The following is a 15,666-nucleotide window of genomic DNA, read 5'->3' on the forward strand; positions in this document are numbered from 1 at the left end:
AAATAAAAGTCGACCAGATATTTAAATCGGACAAACATATCTGCCATAAAAAATTATGTCTATTACCCATTAAAAATCGGCCGGCCGTATATTTAAATCGATCTTAAAAATCTAACTGATACGATATAAAACTACCACTTTAAAAAAATCTGCCACTACATTCGATAGATTAAAACAGATAAATCTATTGACAACATTAAATCAGACAGATAAATCAGCCATCTCAAATAAATCTGCTGTCACTTAAAAGTCTGCTACCAAATAAACAGCAGATTTAAATTTAACAACAGATTTAATTAACAGATTTAAATTACGATAGATTTGTTTTTTGTTAAATAAATCTGCCGTCGGAATTTTTTTTAAAATTTAAATGGCAATTTTGTAATATACTTTTTTGAACACAACTATAAAAAGGGCATTTTTGACTATAAAATAATTTAGTAATTTTAAACTTTTATGACTTATTCTAGTAATTATTGAAGTAATTTGCCTCTTTCTAGTAAACTCCCCTTTTTTTTTTGCATGGGACAACGTACATAACATTTTCGCCACACATCCAAACATACTCAATCATTCAAACTTATCTGATCCACGCTATAAAACATGCCATTTCTAGCCATTGCTAGTCTCACTCAAAAAGATGGATAAGCGATGGAGTCTTCAAGGTATGACTGCTCTTGTAACCGGTGGAGCCAGCGGAATCGGGTTCGTCTTTCTTCTCTCTGTATCATCTTTGAATGGTCAAATTTTAAGTAGTTTTATGTTTGTTTAATGTTTAGGTATGCCATAGTAGAGGAGTTAGCTGGTTTTGGAGCTAAAATCCATGTTTGCGACATATCCGAAGTTCTGCTTAATAAAAGTTTAAGCGAATGGGAAAGGAAAGGGTTTCACGTGAGTGGCTCAGTCTGTGATGTTACCTCTCTTTCTGAGAGAGAAACATTAGTACAAACTGTCGCCTCGCTGTTCGATGGCAAGCTCAACATTCTTGTACGTAAATAATCTTAATCTTGAAACAACAAAGCATAAAAGTATTCTAATTCTGTTCAACATAGGTGAACAATGTGGGAGTAATTCGTGGAAAGCGAACGTTAGAATATGTGAAAGAGGATTTTGATTTCCACATCTCAACAAATTTGGAACCTGCTTTACATTTTTGTCAGCTTTCACATCCTCTACTAAAGGCTTCAGGCTATGGAAGTATCATCTTCATGTCCTCTGTTACAGGCATTTTATCATTTACCGCTGGATCCATTTATAACTTAACAAAAGGTAACCAAATATAATTACAGAGGCAAGACTAATTAATCATCACTAGCTTAACTTGATTCCACAAATCGTAAGACAAAGTTTATTACAGCAGCTCTGAATCAGCTAGCAAGAAATCTGGCATGTGAATGGGCAAAAGACGGCATAAGAGCCAATGCTGTTGCACCTAATGTTATCAAGACTCCTCTGTCTCAACCTGTCAGTAAATAAAAACAGTTTTCTTTTACATATTATGTGTGTATGAATGTAACAACCTCAAATCTTCTAACCATCTCTTAACTGTGTTTCGTGAAGTATCTTGATGACGTCAAGTTCAAGGAAGAATTATGCGGAAGAACTCCACTCGGGCGGGCTGGTGAGCTGAATGAAGTTGCATCACTAGTGGTATTCTTGTGTCTACCTGCAGCTTCCTATATCACAGGTCAAACTATTTGTGTTGATGGAGGCCTCACGGTCAACGGTTTCTCCTATCAAACACATGCTTAAAAAGACCTTGTCGCGTTTTGTCTGTTTGCCTTCAGTTTTCTCTCTCTAATAAAAAACTCTCATTGTCACGTTTTGTAACTTTGTCAAAATATATGAGTTCTTACTTTCATTGTTGAGATGCTACTTCTGAAGTTAATAAATCTTAAATGTCCAATCTAATTTAAGATGTATCGTCGTTTGTTGTTTTTTCTTCTGTCTTCTTTGTTTCAAATTATCTGGACCATTTGTTTACATGTTTAAGTCATCTTCTCTTTTAAAAACTGCACAACATTTTAACCACAATACCAACTTGATCATTCACTGTATATCTATAATATGTGACATTTCTGGTAACTAAAAATCACATGCAAAAATGGATAAAATATGGAGTTTTCAATGCATGACCACCAGGCCTGGTTCTTGGCATGTGCAAAAGCTGCAGTGGGCCCAATTTGTTTCTTTTACAATTTGTTGGTTAGATTTTTTGGTCTTTACCAACAAAATTAGGACATTTTTTTGCAAAACTATTTTACTTGTATTTAGACGTAAAATTCAAATAGTGAATTTTGGTTACTTTACATGAAAAATCTCTCCGATTTCAACTAGGATAGTAAATAAAAAAGTGGAGGGTAAACCACCGACGAGACGTGTTAGGGAAGCAACCGAAGTTATCGCTTGCGGCATCTATGTTTCCATGCGGTTCATATATAACAGGTCAACACATTTGCATCGACGGTAGTGCCACAAAATATTGAAAGACTCGAAAATATCCTTCCTGCGGGGATTCCCTTTGTCTTAAAAACACATTTATCGAGTTTTTTTTCTCAAAAAAGGTTAAACCCAAATCTATTAAAGACACTGACCTAATTCCCGGATGGAGGTATAGCCTACGGATAGACCCTCTCCTAGATATTCAAATAAGCCGAAAGCAATACCCCATATCCATATGACCGGTAGGGTTTGAACTCGGGTTCGCCGTATTGGATTTCTAATTCCTTTAAACGTTTTTACCACATTTATCGAGTTGTCACTGAATCATTCATATCTAATAAAAATGTAAATGATAAAATCATTAGCTCTGGAGGAGAACGATTAGAATTCAAACTGTATAAAGCTTAACATTTTCTCTCTCAGGCCAACTTCATCTCGACGACGTGTGGACAAAAACACATTTTAAAATTAGACTTTTCGATATTTTTATAATTGTTCATAGTGCCATCACAACAAAGTTGATTAACTGTCCTAAATATTAAATTTCCAATGATTCACTGGTCTATGAAGACAATAATAATTGATACAAGGTTATCTTTAATTAAGGTTTTCTTTGTTACGTGTCTACTGCCTACGGAAAAACATAAGCATCATCGGCACTGTTAGGTATTGATTGGTAAACATAAATTATATAGAAATTTAAACTTATGTGGTAATCAAATACGAAGTTTAACGTAATGGAATTCCTTTTAGGTATTAAAATACAGTATACAAAAGATGTACCTGGGGGTAAAGCTCTTCTTGAAGCGAAGAACCAGCACAGTCGTGGCGCGAAAGGAACTTGCTCTAATCCTTCCTGTCCTATTTTCATTGGACCACGAGTCTTGCACTAGTTCGTGACGCTTACGTGGCTTATTTTCTAATAACCGTACTCTCTGTATCCGACGGTCCAAATTAAAACGTTAAGAGCATTATTATCCCAAAACCCCTTAAGGATCTCTTAATTAATTTTTAATACTTTTTAAAGTGTAAAAATGAGTTAAAAGATTTAGTTAAGAGATTTGAACATTCATGTGCTTTATTGCAAGTCTCTTAATTATAAGTTCTTGAAAAAAATTCAAAGTCCATGAAGTACCCTTTTTATTCATCAGAACAATCTCTCCACATATTGTCTCTAAGAGCACCTCCAACGCAGGCTCATAACAAGTCCTTAACCCAAATCCTTAAGGTAAAAGGATTAAAAAAATATTAAAAAATTTGTGTACCTAAGAATTGATCCTTAATTAAGAGAATTATGAGACTGATCCTTAGTGCGCTGGCATGACGCTATTGGTTCTAGAGTTCCTTGTCTCTTTCTTCCTCTCGTTGAATTTTTTTCAGAAATTTGGTTTGATCGACGAAGAGAAAAAAAAAATGGGGCAACAGCAATCGAAAGAGGAATTGCTGTTTCAGTAAGTGAGATACGGTAAGGCTGAAGGGATCGATCTCTTCGTCGCGAAGGAGCTGACCTCGAGGTTCAATTTCTTTGTTCAATTTTCCTCCTAAATTAGGATTTTTTTTTCTTTTTTCGTATAATTTTGTGTGTGATTTGGGATTGTAGTGGATGGATAGAGAAGGCAAAACGCCTTTTATAATGGCTTGCATGAACTCCGAGCTTTACGATCCAAGACTTTGATCGAGTTGGGTGCTACTGTTAATGCTTATCGTCCTGGTACAACTTGAATCAAATGTGAGTTTAGTTGTTGCGTCTTTGTCTTATATAACTTAATTTTGATGTTTGGTAGCAAATCCACTTGTTCTCAATGATGATTGTCGAATATGCTTTCTTCTTCTCTTTCGTTTATTCCTTTCTTCCTTCACAGATAATTGGGATATTGCTATTGGGTTCACTTTCCATCACCAGAGCTGATTGTTATTCCTTTCTTCCTTCACAGAAATCAAAGACGTTTTTAGTCTTTTTGCATTTGGTAGATAAGTTCAAAACATATGCATTTCACATTATAATTTTTTAACTCAATGCAATTGACAATATTGTTTCAATTCTAAACATATGCATTTCACACTATAATTTTTTTTCCTAAGGATTCCTAAATGGAGTACACCATTGGACTGACTTTTTGGATTATAATCCTTAACTCTTCAAAAAAGAAAAAAAATTATTAAAGTAAAGCCTAAGGACTCAAATGGTAGTCTCACCATTGGAGATGCTCTAAACCATTAGCCCTTGCAAAACTCTTTGAAATATACTGGAAATTCATTACAATAGAGCACGGTTTTGATCAAAATCAGACCCTTTAAATGAGAGCTTTTGGTTAAAAAATTAGGAGTAGATACCAGCATGTCATATCGTAGGCTTGAAGGCGTGACATTAGCCACATAACAAGATGGATCTAGTGTACAAGACTCTGCTTCTCTTTTTGTATTCTTTTTCACTTTCTTCTTGCTTTGAATCTTTATGGATCATCCACACAAGCTATCGCTGGAACTTATATCTCTATGGACTCTCTCTCCTTGGCAAACAACACTGATCCCACATGATACAATAATTAGAAACTCTGTAAAATGGTATTAAAGTTTACTTCGCAGGTTTGAAGTCCATGTCTTTCAGTTTCAGAGACAACAATGGTGAACAAAGGTGAACAAAGCCTTGTTTCTGTTGAGACCAAACACAAGAGACTCGACATTGTATTCTCTCCTCGCAAAGACTCCTGCAATCCTATTAATCATCCCGCTCTCGTCTCTAATGAACACCGAGATCGTGTGCTTCCTCACCCTGTCCAAAGTAAGGTATCATGTTACAATCATATCCAATGATCAGGAAACACATAAAGATACAAACTTTACAATCATATCCAGTGACACAGATAAAGATGTAAGCTTTTTAAACATTGTTCTATCACTGTACTTTGATTCTGGAATTGGGGGAGAAGCATCTGTGAAGGGAGCGTCGGAGATCCTCTTGTCTATGCTTCTAATGATCCTCTCTGTTCTATGAGAGCTTGGGAAGAATTGGAGCATGGCGATCTTATGCTGCAAAGGGATGGGGGAGAGCACTTCCTTGAACCACCGGTCTCATCCATATCAACCAGACAACAAGAAAATAACACAAGGAGTTGATCTTCAATTGATCTTCAATTGATTCAGGATCTTACAAGAAACGCAAAGATGAACATCGATGAGATTGCTTCAACTCTCTCTCTCTCTCTCTTCTCAAAGAGATGAACGCCCAAAGGACAACACGTGTGCAAAAGACCGTCTTTTATTACTCCTGAATAAGAAACGTTCTTTCGCAATTAACCTATTTTTCTTTTTCTTTTAATGCTAATAATACGAAGAGACGGATGCAAGTGACCGCGATAATGATACTCTAACTACGTCACGTTCTTAAAATTAAACTTTTGTGAAAAAGAGGCAGAGGTGTGTATAAATGAGGTAAGAGTGGAGCAACGTGTAGAAACAGTTTCTTGTTAAGCCCTTTCTCAAAAAAAAAACAGTTTCTTGTTAGGTTCTTAAAATTAAACTTTTGTGAATTATGTTCGACTGAATCGTTTTCCTTAACAACATTCAACTTTTTTATTTTTCATCGGAGAAACAGTTTCTTGTTAAGCCCTTTCTCAAAAAAAAAAAAAAAAAACAGTTTCTTGTTCTTCTTGATTTGGTAAAAAAAAAAGATCAAACCAAAGAGATCGAACATATGGCAGATATATGTTACGAAGTTGTGACCGATGCGTCGGCGTATGAATCAAGACCGTTACATTCAGGGAGGAGGCAGAGGTTTCCGATGGATAAGACGGTGGTGATGCAAGAAGAACGGGAAAAGAATTGTAAGCGTAATAAACTGGAGGCTTTGACGGTGAGAAATGAGGAGACGACTGTAAACGTCTCCGGCGAGTCTCCGATGATGGAGGTAAGTCCGAGATACGGCGTTTCTTCGGTGTGCGGTAGAAGAAGAGAAATGGAAGATGCGGTGGCGGTTCATCCTTCGTTTTCTTCTCACTCGGAGTATCCTCAACACTACTTCGGTGTCTACGACGGTCATGGTTGTTCCCACGTACGTCGTTATGTTTTCTTGTTGTCCTTGGAATTAAGAAAATAAAAAAATCAGTTGTAGCTCATACGACATCGTTTTGTTGTGCAGGTTGCAGCGAGGTGTAGGGAGAGACTTCACAATCTAGTGCGAGAGGAGCTAAACTCTGACAGGGAAGAAGAGGAGTCAGAGTGGAGAAAGACGATGGAGCGTAGCTTCACTCGTATGGATAAAGAGGTTGTGTTGTTGGGTGAATCAGTAGTGAGTGGGAATTGTAAGTGCGAGCTTCAAACGCCGGATTGTGATGCGGTCGGATCAACCGCCGTTGTGTCCATCATTACGCCGGATAAGATCGTGGTCGCTAACTGCGGCGACTCCAGAGCGGTTCTCTGCCGCAATGGAAAACCATTCCCTCTATCGATAGATCACAAGGTTACTATCTTTCCCTTAAGTCTTTGCATGAGACTAATCTAGAGACATGCCAAGAATCTGTGGCTTCTTGTGACTGAAGATATCTAGGGTAACCAAACCGTACTAGTATTGCAGTAGGCAGATTCGAACACTGATCCTGATCCCTAGTGAATATCTAACTCATGGTTGAGATGACTCTGGTCAACATAGACATGGCCGGTCATGTGTAAAACCTAGTGAAATATTTTATTTGATTCCTAAATTTTTTAAGAGTGTTAACGTTTATTAAAAATATTTGTTTTAAAATTAATTTTTATAAATCTCAAGATCCACACCGACATAGATCACCTAGAAAGCTCTGTTTTGTACTTTCGTGTGTTCTTGTAATAATTTGACTCGAAGTTTGTATGAAACGCATGCAGCCTGACCGTCCAGACGAGTTAGACCGAATCGAAGGAGCTGGAGGACGAGTCATATACTGGGACTGTCCCAGAGTTCTAGGGGTCCTAGCAATGTCACGAGCCATAGGAGACAACTATCTGAAACCTTACGTTACTTGTGACCCGGAGGTAACGGTAACAGACAGGACGGACGATGACTGCCTTATTCTAGCCAGTGACGGTTTATGGGACGTTGTGTCAAACGAGACAGCCTGCTCGGTGGCGCGTATGTGTCTCCGCGGTGGTCGGAGACGGCGAGGTAGTCCGGAGAAAGCGGTGGAGACGATCTCGGACAAAGCGTGCGTGGAAGCGTCGGTATTGTTGACGAAGCTGGCGTTGGCAAGACACAGTGGTGACAACGTGAGTGTCGTTGTGATTGATCTCAGAAGGAAAGGACACGTCCCTGGACACTAATCCTTTTACTACTCGAGACTGATCCCATCGAAGACAGCAGCTTTAACTTCCCTTTTTGCTGTTCTTTTTGTTGTTCTTGGAACGTGTGATTGTATACAACAATTTAACCCGGTTTAGTGACAAAAACGGTTGGTAGTTAATAGGGATGAGTAGCTTTTTCTTCTCGTTTCCTAAAACTTTTTCGTGTAAAGTAACTAAATTGAAGAAAATCAAATGTTTCTCACACGGATTATAGTTAATTCAAGTTATACATGTAAAAAACATTTTTCTATAGAAGAAAACCTGCAAGAATTTTATCAAGAAAAAAAAAACATAACAAAGAGCATACACAAACAATCGAGGTGAACTTTTAGGCTATTAATTACATGGAGGAGGTGCTTTATTAGGGCCGGCTCAATAGAAATAAGGGTCCATGGGCAAAATATTTTTTTAGTCCCTTTCATTAATAAAATTTTAAAAACAAATGTTATTAAAAAACTAAATATTTAAAATATTATAAAATAGCTATTCTATTTAATTTTTGATTAATAATCTATTTTCTAAAGTTTAAAATAATACATTTTGTGATATTATCTAGTTTAAATTTAATAACACATATTAATAAAATGAAAAAAATTGACAAAAAATTTAAAGAAAATGAAAAAAATATATTTGAAGATGGGCCCCGGGACGGTTGCACTGACAGACCCTATACTAAGCCGGCACTGTGCTTTATATGTGCCGCAAGGCAAAGACATGAGATTGGATCTTATAGACTAAATTCAAATACCACTAATAGCTGCAACTAATGATTAAGACAAACAGTAAGGAGGTTTCAAACATCAAAATGGCTTTAGATTATCAGACCAACAGCTTTGGCTGATGCAAATGATGTTCTTATGACTAAGATTTTAATATTAAGAGGCAAAACAGAAGAAGGGAGAGTCTTTGAGAGTGAGACCTTTCTCTTGAAACCTGATTGTTGTGAGGTTTTCTTTAGGGCCTTCAGTTTTTTTTGTAACCCTTGTTCGTGCCAAAGAGCCTGAAGATACAAAAACATTTTTACATGTCTATGGATTGGTGTTCCAAGTCGACTACGTGAGAAATAGAGTTGAGATATTCCCAATCCATGATTCCATGTAAACAAAAAGTTGATGAGTAATTCCCAGACTTTGTAATCAATGATGGTAGTCAGCACAGTATAACCGGGGCTCCGGATAGGCTGGTCTGCCTTCAACCGAGTATGTAGACCAAATTCTCTGCCTTCCGGATTATGTAGACCAAATTTGGGACCAAAACAGAATCCAGCAGCTACTTCCGGATTATGTAGACCAAATTTTCTGCCTTCAACCGAGTATAACCGGGGCTCCGGATAGGCTGGTCTGGTTGGGCACTAAACATGGAGAGTACTCTTCTAAATCAGGATACTACACAGCAATAAAAGAAGCACGGGAAGAAGGACCTCCAGAACCGGACTTCAACTGAAAACAGAATGTTTGGAACTTAAAGTGTGCCCCTAAAGTTAAGCATTTCGCGTGGAGACTGCTCAAACGAGCGATACCAGTGGGGGGGAAAGACTAGTGGAACGACACATTGATGTGGATCCTAAATGCAAGAGGTGTGGTTCTAATGAATCTATCATTCATCTATTTTTTCAGTGTCCGTTTGCCCAAGATGTGTGGTCGCTTGCGCCATATGCAACGGATAATGATATTAGAGGAACAATAGATTTAATGCAGGATTGGAACAGCCTCTGCAATCTTAAATGCTTACCACCGGCTGGAATCTCCACTGGTCCTCTAGCTTTATGGATAATGTGGTCACTGTGGAAGGCAAGAAATAAATTTGTTTTTGAGGGTTTTTCAGTTTCTCCAGCAGATACGCTCTCTACCGCTATCTCTCTCGCTCGAGAATGGATAAATGACAGTAAAACAGAGGTTTCTGTTGCAAGGAAAACCTTACCTCAAACTAGTTCAGGACCAGCGAGTTCTGTGATTGTTCGATCGGATGCAGCCTGGTGCTCGAGTAACAATGTTGCAGGTTTAGGGTGGACATTGCTCTCGACGCCTCAGAACCAGGAGTTTCAAGAACGACGCCAGTACGTAGCCTCTCCACTGATGGCAGAAGGACTTGCGCTGCGGGAAGCCATCCAGACCTGCATGCGGCTGGAACTTCAAGATGTGCGGTTTGAGTCGGACTCTAGTGTCTTGATAAAGTGCATCAACGCTGAATCAAGAGTTGCTGAGATCATCAATCTAGTTGCTGATATTGTATCTCTCTCTGCTGTGTTTAGATCTGTTTCTTTTGCTTGGATTCCCTAGGAGAAAAACTCTGTTGCTGATGCTTTAGCAAAGCACTCCCTTCTTGTAATGGTACCGTTGGTAGATGAGGAAGACTTCAATGCTCCTCTCTAACCTTTTCTACTTTAATTAAATGTGTTTGAAAAAAAAAAGTCAGCACAGTAAGAAAAAAATATTCTAATAGATTCAAGGTGCTTCTCTTTCAAGGAACCTATAGGTTATAGGTCTAATAGTTAGTTCGAGCTATTTTTTTGTGTCTTTTCCCGTAGTATTCACTCTTTCCCTTCATTTATCTCATCCACCAGCAAAGTATCTTTTTCCCAATTAAATCTTTCGGAATCCAGCCAAAACCCAAGTCGCCAGAATCCACAACTCTTTTGTTATTTTAGTAATAGTCAATGAATCGATGATTTTAGTAGAAGTCTCGATCATAGTAACACGAACATAAGAACATTTTCCTTATAAAAAAACAACGTTCTTCTGCTTTTATTGATTATTATTTTATGGTTTATACATAAATAGGAAACAAAGGAAACGGAATCATCGATTCCTTAACTAGTGGAAATACAAAATGGGATAATGTTCCTGGAGCTAGAAGGATAACTTTCTCTTATTTGCATCGACAGATTATTGAGAAACACACACGCGCAAGAATGGCTCAAGGATTAGGCTGATAGGAGAAACCATTGACAGTGAGACCTCCATCGACACAAATGGTCTGACCAGTAATATATGAAGCTGCAGGTAGACACAGAAAAGCCACAAGTGATGCAACCTCTTTTGGCTCTCCAGCACGACCAAGCGGAGTTCTACTGAACAAACTCTTCTTGTAACAAGCGTCTTCAAGATGCTGATTATTCACAAGAATACAAGGTTATATATAGGACATAATAATGATAAGTACAAAGTGTTACCTGGAAAATAATAGATAAGAAAAACTACTGGAGGGTGTTATTGCTTACAGGTGCACTCATATCAGTGAGGATAAAATTAGGAGCAACAGAGTTGGTTCTTATGCCATCAGTTGTCCACTCACACGCCAAACTTCTTGCTAGTTGATTCATAGCTCCTGTACAGACACTCAAAGAAAAAGATATCTATTAGGAATTTAGGACAATCAAACTGTTCGTAGTAGTTACTGGACAAATATTTATGACCCTTAAGATAATTCATTTATTTACCTTATAGAATTCACAATTTTACTGCGTCTATTTTATATTGATTAATTTTCCATTGGTGTACCTTTTGTTAAACTATAGAGGGATCCACATTCCATTGATACAACCCCTCCAACAGAAGAATTCATAACAATGCTTCCAAATCCAGAAGCCTTTAAAAGAGGATGTGAGAGCTGGCTAAGATGATAAGCTGATTCCAAGTTTGTTGAAATATGGAACGAGAAATCTTCTGCCACATATTCCGTTGTTGGCTTAACGCGAACTACGCCAACATTATTCACCTATGTTGAACAAAAAGAAAAAGAGTAACAAAAATCTTACTCTATATGCCACTAGTCAATAGGTATTTTTTTCTATAAGAAGATACTTAGTTAATTTCGTTAAGAACAACTTACAAGAATGTTCAGCTTGCCATGGAACATCTTTGAGATAGTGTGCATCAGTGTTTCTCTCTCGAGACGTAAGGATACATCACATATCGAACCACTCACTTGAAACCCTTTCTTTTCCCATTCGCTTAAACTTTGATTGAGTGAAATCTCGGATATGTCGCATACATGGATTGTAGCTCCAAAACCAGCGAAGTCTTCTACTATAGCATGCCTAAAACAGTCAACAACGTAACACAAAAAATGTTATGGGCACATTGAAAAGTGGAAACATATATGATACAGCTAGAGAAACGAACCCGATTCCGCTGGCTCCACCAGTTACAAGAGCAGTCATGCCTTGAAGACTCCATCTTTTATCCATCTTTTGTTTGAATTTGAGTAGCAATGACCAAAGATGCCACATAACATTTATAGAGCCAAAGTATATCAAATATATGTAACTGATGACGTTTTGGAGGAAACGAAACATCTAGCGTCATTTAAAATAATAAAAAATAAATTATATAAATAAAAGAAATATCTAGATGGTAGCCTAAATAGAAAAAAAACATCTAAATGATATACTTATAAACATACAAAAATACAGAATTTAGTAAAAAAACATACAAAAACATGATAAATATTTTAATAATAATCTGGTTGATTTCGGTGTGAACAATTAATTTTCTTCTATTAATTTGGTTGATTTGGGTGTGAACAAGTGTTCTTTTTTAACAAAAAAAAATTGGCTGTAATTATAATATTTCAAGTGTGAGTTTCTTCTATTAATTTTATGGAATCATTGAATCAATCGTGTCTTTTTCCTTATACTCTTATTGATGCACGTTTTATATTAATTGACTGTCGATGTTAGAACCGATCAGTCTTTTCCTAATCATTTACTTGATGCATTCATCTCATCTATCTATACTATGAAATCTTAAGAAATCTACCTATACAAAATTATTGCACTTTTTATTGACTAACAATATTATGGTCTTATTTTAAATTTTGATTTACCTTATATCTCTCTAAATTTTATTTAGTAAATACTTTTATTTATTAGGTCCACATCGATCTTTTTGTACACGATTTGATTATACTGCATATCTACTTTATTTACTAGACCACTATCATTTAGTCCACGAAAATATAATACCACATACACTTCATTCTTTCTTTATATGGGTAAACTATACCAATATATTAAATAATTTTCAGTTGGTTTTAATAAGATGGATATTTGTTTTATGAACACTACCTTATAACCTTTACAAAAAAATACACTACCTTATAACACCTCATAAATTATTTAAATTGCTGTATACACATAATAATTGTAATCTAAAAACCAAACCGGTTTATTAAAAAGAATAATTGATCTGAAACGAAGTACTTCCTCTATGGGCATTGTAAAGAGTATAGAATATGACCCTAATCGTTCTTCTCAGATAATATTACTATTTCACATTATAGAAATAATTATCCGACGGCTAAATACCAAATGAATTTCAGTTGTACGTACCGATTATTTCTCACCCAACCATAATAGAAACAAAGTCTATGTGATACATATACGACCCACTAAAATGTATCAAGCGGTTAGAAATATTAGTCACTAACTTCTACTCCTTCCGTTTCGAATTAAATATCGTTTTAAAACAAAATTTTGTTTCAAAATAAGTGTTGTTTTATAATTTCAATGCAAAATTTATTAATTTTTTATTCTAAACTATTTTTCTATTGGTTGAAATCTGGTTAGATATATTGGTAATGATATTTTTATTTAGTAAATATACAAACTTAAATGTTTTATTAATCTGTGCGTCGAAATCTAGAACGACAAGTAAAATAAAACGGAGAGAATATATATTTTATATTATTCCAGCTAAATAAAAATCTTTGCATGTATTTCCTCTAACGTACGGCTTTGATTACGAGAAGATCAATAAGTTTACATCATATTTTGATAATAACTATTCTATATCAATAAATTCTGCTAACAATATAACCAAAATAGGAATAGTTAATGTGATTGCTAAGATATCCCCAAAAATTCAACTAGATAAATTTGAAAATACTATCACAACATAATATATATATATATATATATATATATAAAACTTTCACATTATAGTTAAGCACATTCTCCAAATAATTATATTTTGTAAAAGAATTAATAGTTTCTTCAAATAATTATATACTCCCTCCATTTCAAATTATTTATCGTTGTAGGGTATAATTTTTGTTTCGAAATAAATGTCATTTTCGGTTTTCAATGGAAATATATTGATTATATTCTCTACTCAATTTTTTCTATTGGTTGAAACATGGTTAGATGTATTGATAATGGAATTTTTATTTTGAAAATATGTAAAGTTAAATATTTTCTTAATCATTGTACATAAACCTAAAACCACGACTAATATGAAACGGATGAGTATTAGATAATATTTAATATACTAATAAAAAATACGTGGAGATAATACCAAATTTTTTTCTGAATTTAAATATTTATTTTATATGCATTTTTTATATATGTACTAATAAAAGATGATCATACTAAAAATCTACTTAAAAGATTTATTGCATCTATTTATTTTAGTCCAACCTATTATATATAACCAAATATTATAACTAACATCTATTATAGCAACCAAATAATATCTTTGACATTTGAATGAATCCACTTTAACTCAATCAACCTTTTTACATAAGATCTTTCAGTATACCACGTCATTACACAAACATTTAATATAAATCATATCAAATGTTTCAAATAGTACCTACAATATTTAATATAAGCGATTTTATATGACTTAACACATAGAGGTAAATTATATCTATTTCATCCTTTTCCATTATATCAATATTTGCAATACGTTGGGTCATGTTAAACATATATTGACCAAACCTCCAATATTTTAATACATCAATGCCGTTTATAGAATATCATAACTACATAGAAATTCATTTGTTCTGTTAAAACTAACTCAATTTCAGTATAACAATATTATTATTCACGATTTTTGAAAACTATTTATTCAGATATTATATTCTTATATACTATTCACTTAAAACGAATTTATACTATTAAAAATCATTTTAAAATCTACTATTATAAGATTGTTGGAGTCATGTATGACTATTTATTTTATTTTGGTCATACCATTAATTATTCCATCCATAAATCCTAATATTACTCTTTATGATACCTTTTCTCTAAAAATATTTCATCAAACTATGGTTTTTATATAATAATAAGGTTGTTGGACTAATGAGTTGGGTATTGAGGAGCAAAAAGATCTGAAATATCCAGAAATTTGAAAATACTCGAAATACAAAAATTACTTAAACCCCCAATGAAATATTCGAAAATATTAAAATATTAAAATATTAATAATTTTATTCGAGATCTGAACCACTGAATCGGAAAATACCCAAAATTTTAGTTGAATATCCAAAATATTTTTATCAATTTAAAATTTTACCAAAACCCAAAACAATAACTGTAAATCCAAAACCAAAAATTAAAATATAAGTGTAATACCAGAAACATATTGTAAATATCTAAATATACTTAATATATACAAAAATGATCGGTTCTCATGTAAGATCAAACTCAAACAAATACGGGTCCAGAAAAACACCGAGAAGGTAATTTTCTCAAGACCCAAACCCAAACTAAACATATATTTTTAGATCGGTTTTGGTTTGTTTTTTGGTCTGGATAAATATCTAAACCTAAAATAAACTAATTCATATATTATATTTAAAAAGGAAAAAAATCGATTCTTCAGTATAATACGAATATGTATTATAATATCTAAAAATCCATATTTTCGAAGCGCATGTCTAGTATTTTATTTAAAAGTATATCATTAAAACGTTCTGATATAGAGCTTAAATAATTTTGGGAATAATTCCACGCCGAATTATATTCTATGTTAATTTTGGGAATAATTCCACGCCGAATTATATTCTATGCAGAATTTTAGGGTCTAACTGGTGACCAAGGAATGAAGAGGAATAATGCATTCCTTAATATTCCTAACAAATTTTACCATTCATTAGGAATAGTCATTCCTTTTCATTCCTTCTCAT

At 34.6% G+C, this 15,666-nt stretch overlaps 3 protein-coding genes and 1 long non-coding RNA gene across 8 annotated transcripts; 3 read left to right on the top strand and 1 right to left on the bottom strand.

Moving 5' to 3' along the window:
• Positions 1-568: 568 nt before the first annotated feature.
• On the top strand, positions 569-1,938 carry LOC108811259 (tropinone reductase homolog At2g29310). 3 transcript variants are annotated; one of them, XM_056990041.1, is made up of 5 exons: positions 569-705; positions 780-987; positions 1,053-1,269; positions 1,358-1,464; positions 1,561-1,938. In XM_056990041.1, exons 1-5 carry the CDS (start codon positions 641-643, stop codon positions 1,750-1,752), a joined length of 789 nt encoding a protein of 262 aa, XP_056846021.1. In that variant the 5' UTR covers positions 569-640; the 3' UTR covers positions 1,753-1,938. The 3 variants fall into 3 exon arrangements, with proteins under 3 accessions (XP_056846021.1, XP_056846019.1, XP_056846020.1); XM_056990039.1 differs by having other exon boundaries at positions 1,361-1,464; XM_056990040.1 differs by having other exon boundaries at positions 637-705; positions 757-987.
• A 1,680-nt stretch (positions 1,939-3,618) lies between these two features.
• LOC130496136 (uncharacterized) lies at positions 3,619-4,331 on the top strand. The gene is made up of 3 exons (XR_008935191.1): positions 3,619-3,956; positions 4,043-4,171; positions 4,305-4,331. It is a non-coding gene; the product is annotated as an uncharacterized LOC130496136 (long non-coding RNA).
• Positions 4,332-5,734: 1,403 nt separating this feature from the next.
• LOC108810179 (probable protein phosphatase 2C 24) lies at positions 5,735-8,022 on the top strand. 2 transcript variants are annotated; one of them, XM_018582307.2, is made up of 4 exons: positions 5,735-5,874; positions 6,144-6,493; positions 6,581-6,901; positions 7,303-8,021. In XM_018582307.2, the coding sequence occupies exons 2-4, from the start codon at positions 6,224-6,226 to the stop codon at positions 7,732-7,734; spliced, it is 1,023 nt and encodes a 340-aa protein (XP_018437809.2). In that variant the 5' UTR covers positions 5,735-5,874; positions 6,144-6,223; the 3' UTR covers positions 7,735-8,021. The 2 variants fall into 2 exon arrangements, with proteins under 2 accessions (XP_018437809.2, XP_018437808.2); XM_018582306.2 differs by lacking the exon at positions 5,735-5,874 and having other exon boundaries at positions 5,909-6,493; positions 7,303-8,022.
• Positions 8,023-10,467: 2,445 nt separating this feature from the next.
• On the bottom strand, positions 10,468-12,052 carry LOC108809588 (tropinone reductase homolog At2g30670-like). 2 transcript variants are annotated; one of them, XM_018581733.2, is made up of 5 exons: positions 11,880-12,052; positions 11,587-11,794; positions 11,256-11,472; positions 10,976-11,082; positions 10,468-10,863 (listed from the first exon to the last, which is right to left on the bottom strand). In XM_018581733.2, exons 1-5 carry the CDS (start codon positions 12,050-12,052, stop codon positions 10,672-10,674), a joined length of 897 nt encoding a protein of 298 aa, XP_018437235.2. In that variant the 3' UTR covers positions 10,468-10,671. The 2 variants fall into 2 exon arrangements, with proteins under 2 accessions (XP_018437235.2, XP_018437236.2); XM_018581734.2 differs by having other exon boundaries at positions 10,473-10,863; positions 11,587-11,797; positions 11,863-11,933.
• Between the last annotated feature and the right edge of the window lie 3,614 nt (positions 12,053-15,666).

This window comes from Raphanus sativus, chromosome 6, assembly GCF_000801105.2.
Source record: "Raphanus sativus cultivar WK10039 chromosome 6, ASM80110v3, whole genome shotgun sequence".
NCBI lineage: Eukaryota > Viridiplantae > Streptophyta > Magnoliopsida > Brassicales > Brassicaceae > Raphanus > Raphanus sativus.

What these genes read in the sequence shown, in the direction of transcription:
- LOC108811259 (XM_056990040.1), top strand. Translation starts at nt 652, where the DNA reads ATGGAGTCTTCAAGGTATGACTGCTCTTGTAACCGGTGGAGCCAGCGG. An exon ending in GGTGGAGCCAGCGGAATCGG is followed by an intron (nt 706 to 756) that starts GTTCGTCTTTCT and finishes AATTTTAAGTAG; the next exon opens with TTTTATGTTTGTTTAATGTT. An exon ending in AGACTCCTCTGTCTCAACCT is followed by an intron (nt 1,465 to 1,560) that starts GTCAGTAAATAA and finishes TGTTTCGTGAAG; the next exon opens with TATCTTGATGACGTCAAGTT.
- LOC108810179 (XM_018582306.2), top strand. Translation starts at nt 6,137, where the DNA reads ATGGCAGATATATGTTACGAAGTTGTGACCGATGCGTCGGCGTATGAA. An exon ending in ACGGTCATGGTTGTTCCCAC is followed by an intron (nt 6,494 to 6,580) that starts GTACGTCGTTAT and finishes TTTGTTGTGCAG; the next exon opens with GTTGCAGCGAGGTGTAGGGA. An exon ending in CTCTATCGATAGATCACAAG is followed by an intron (nt 6,902 to 7,302) that starts GTTACTATCTTT and finishes AAACGCATGCAG; the next exon opens with CCTGACCGTCCAGACGAGTT.
- LOC108809588 (XM_018581733.2), bottom strand. Translation starts at nt 12,052, where the DNA reads ATGTTTCGTTTCCTCCAAAACGTCATCAGTTACATATATTTGATATAC. An exon ending in ATGGCAAGCTGAACATTCTT is followed by an intron (nt 11,473 to 11,586) that starts GTAAGTTGTTCT and finishes TGTTCAACATAG; the next exon opens with GTGAATAATGTTGGCGTAGT. An exon ending in TCACTGATATGAGTGCACCT is followed by an intron (nt 10,864 to 10,975) that starts GTAAGCAATAAC and finishes GTGAATAATCAG; the next exon opens with CATCTTGAAGACGCTTGTTA.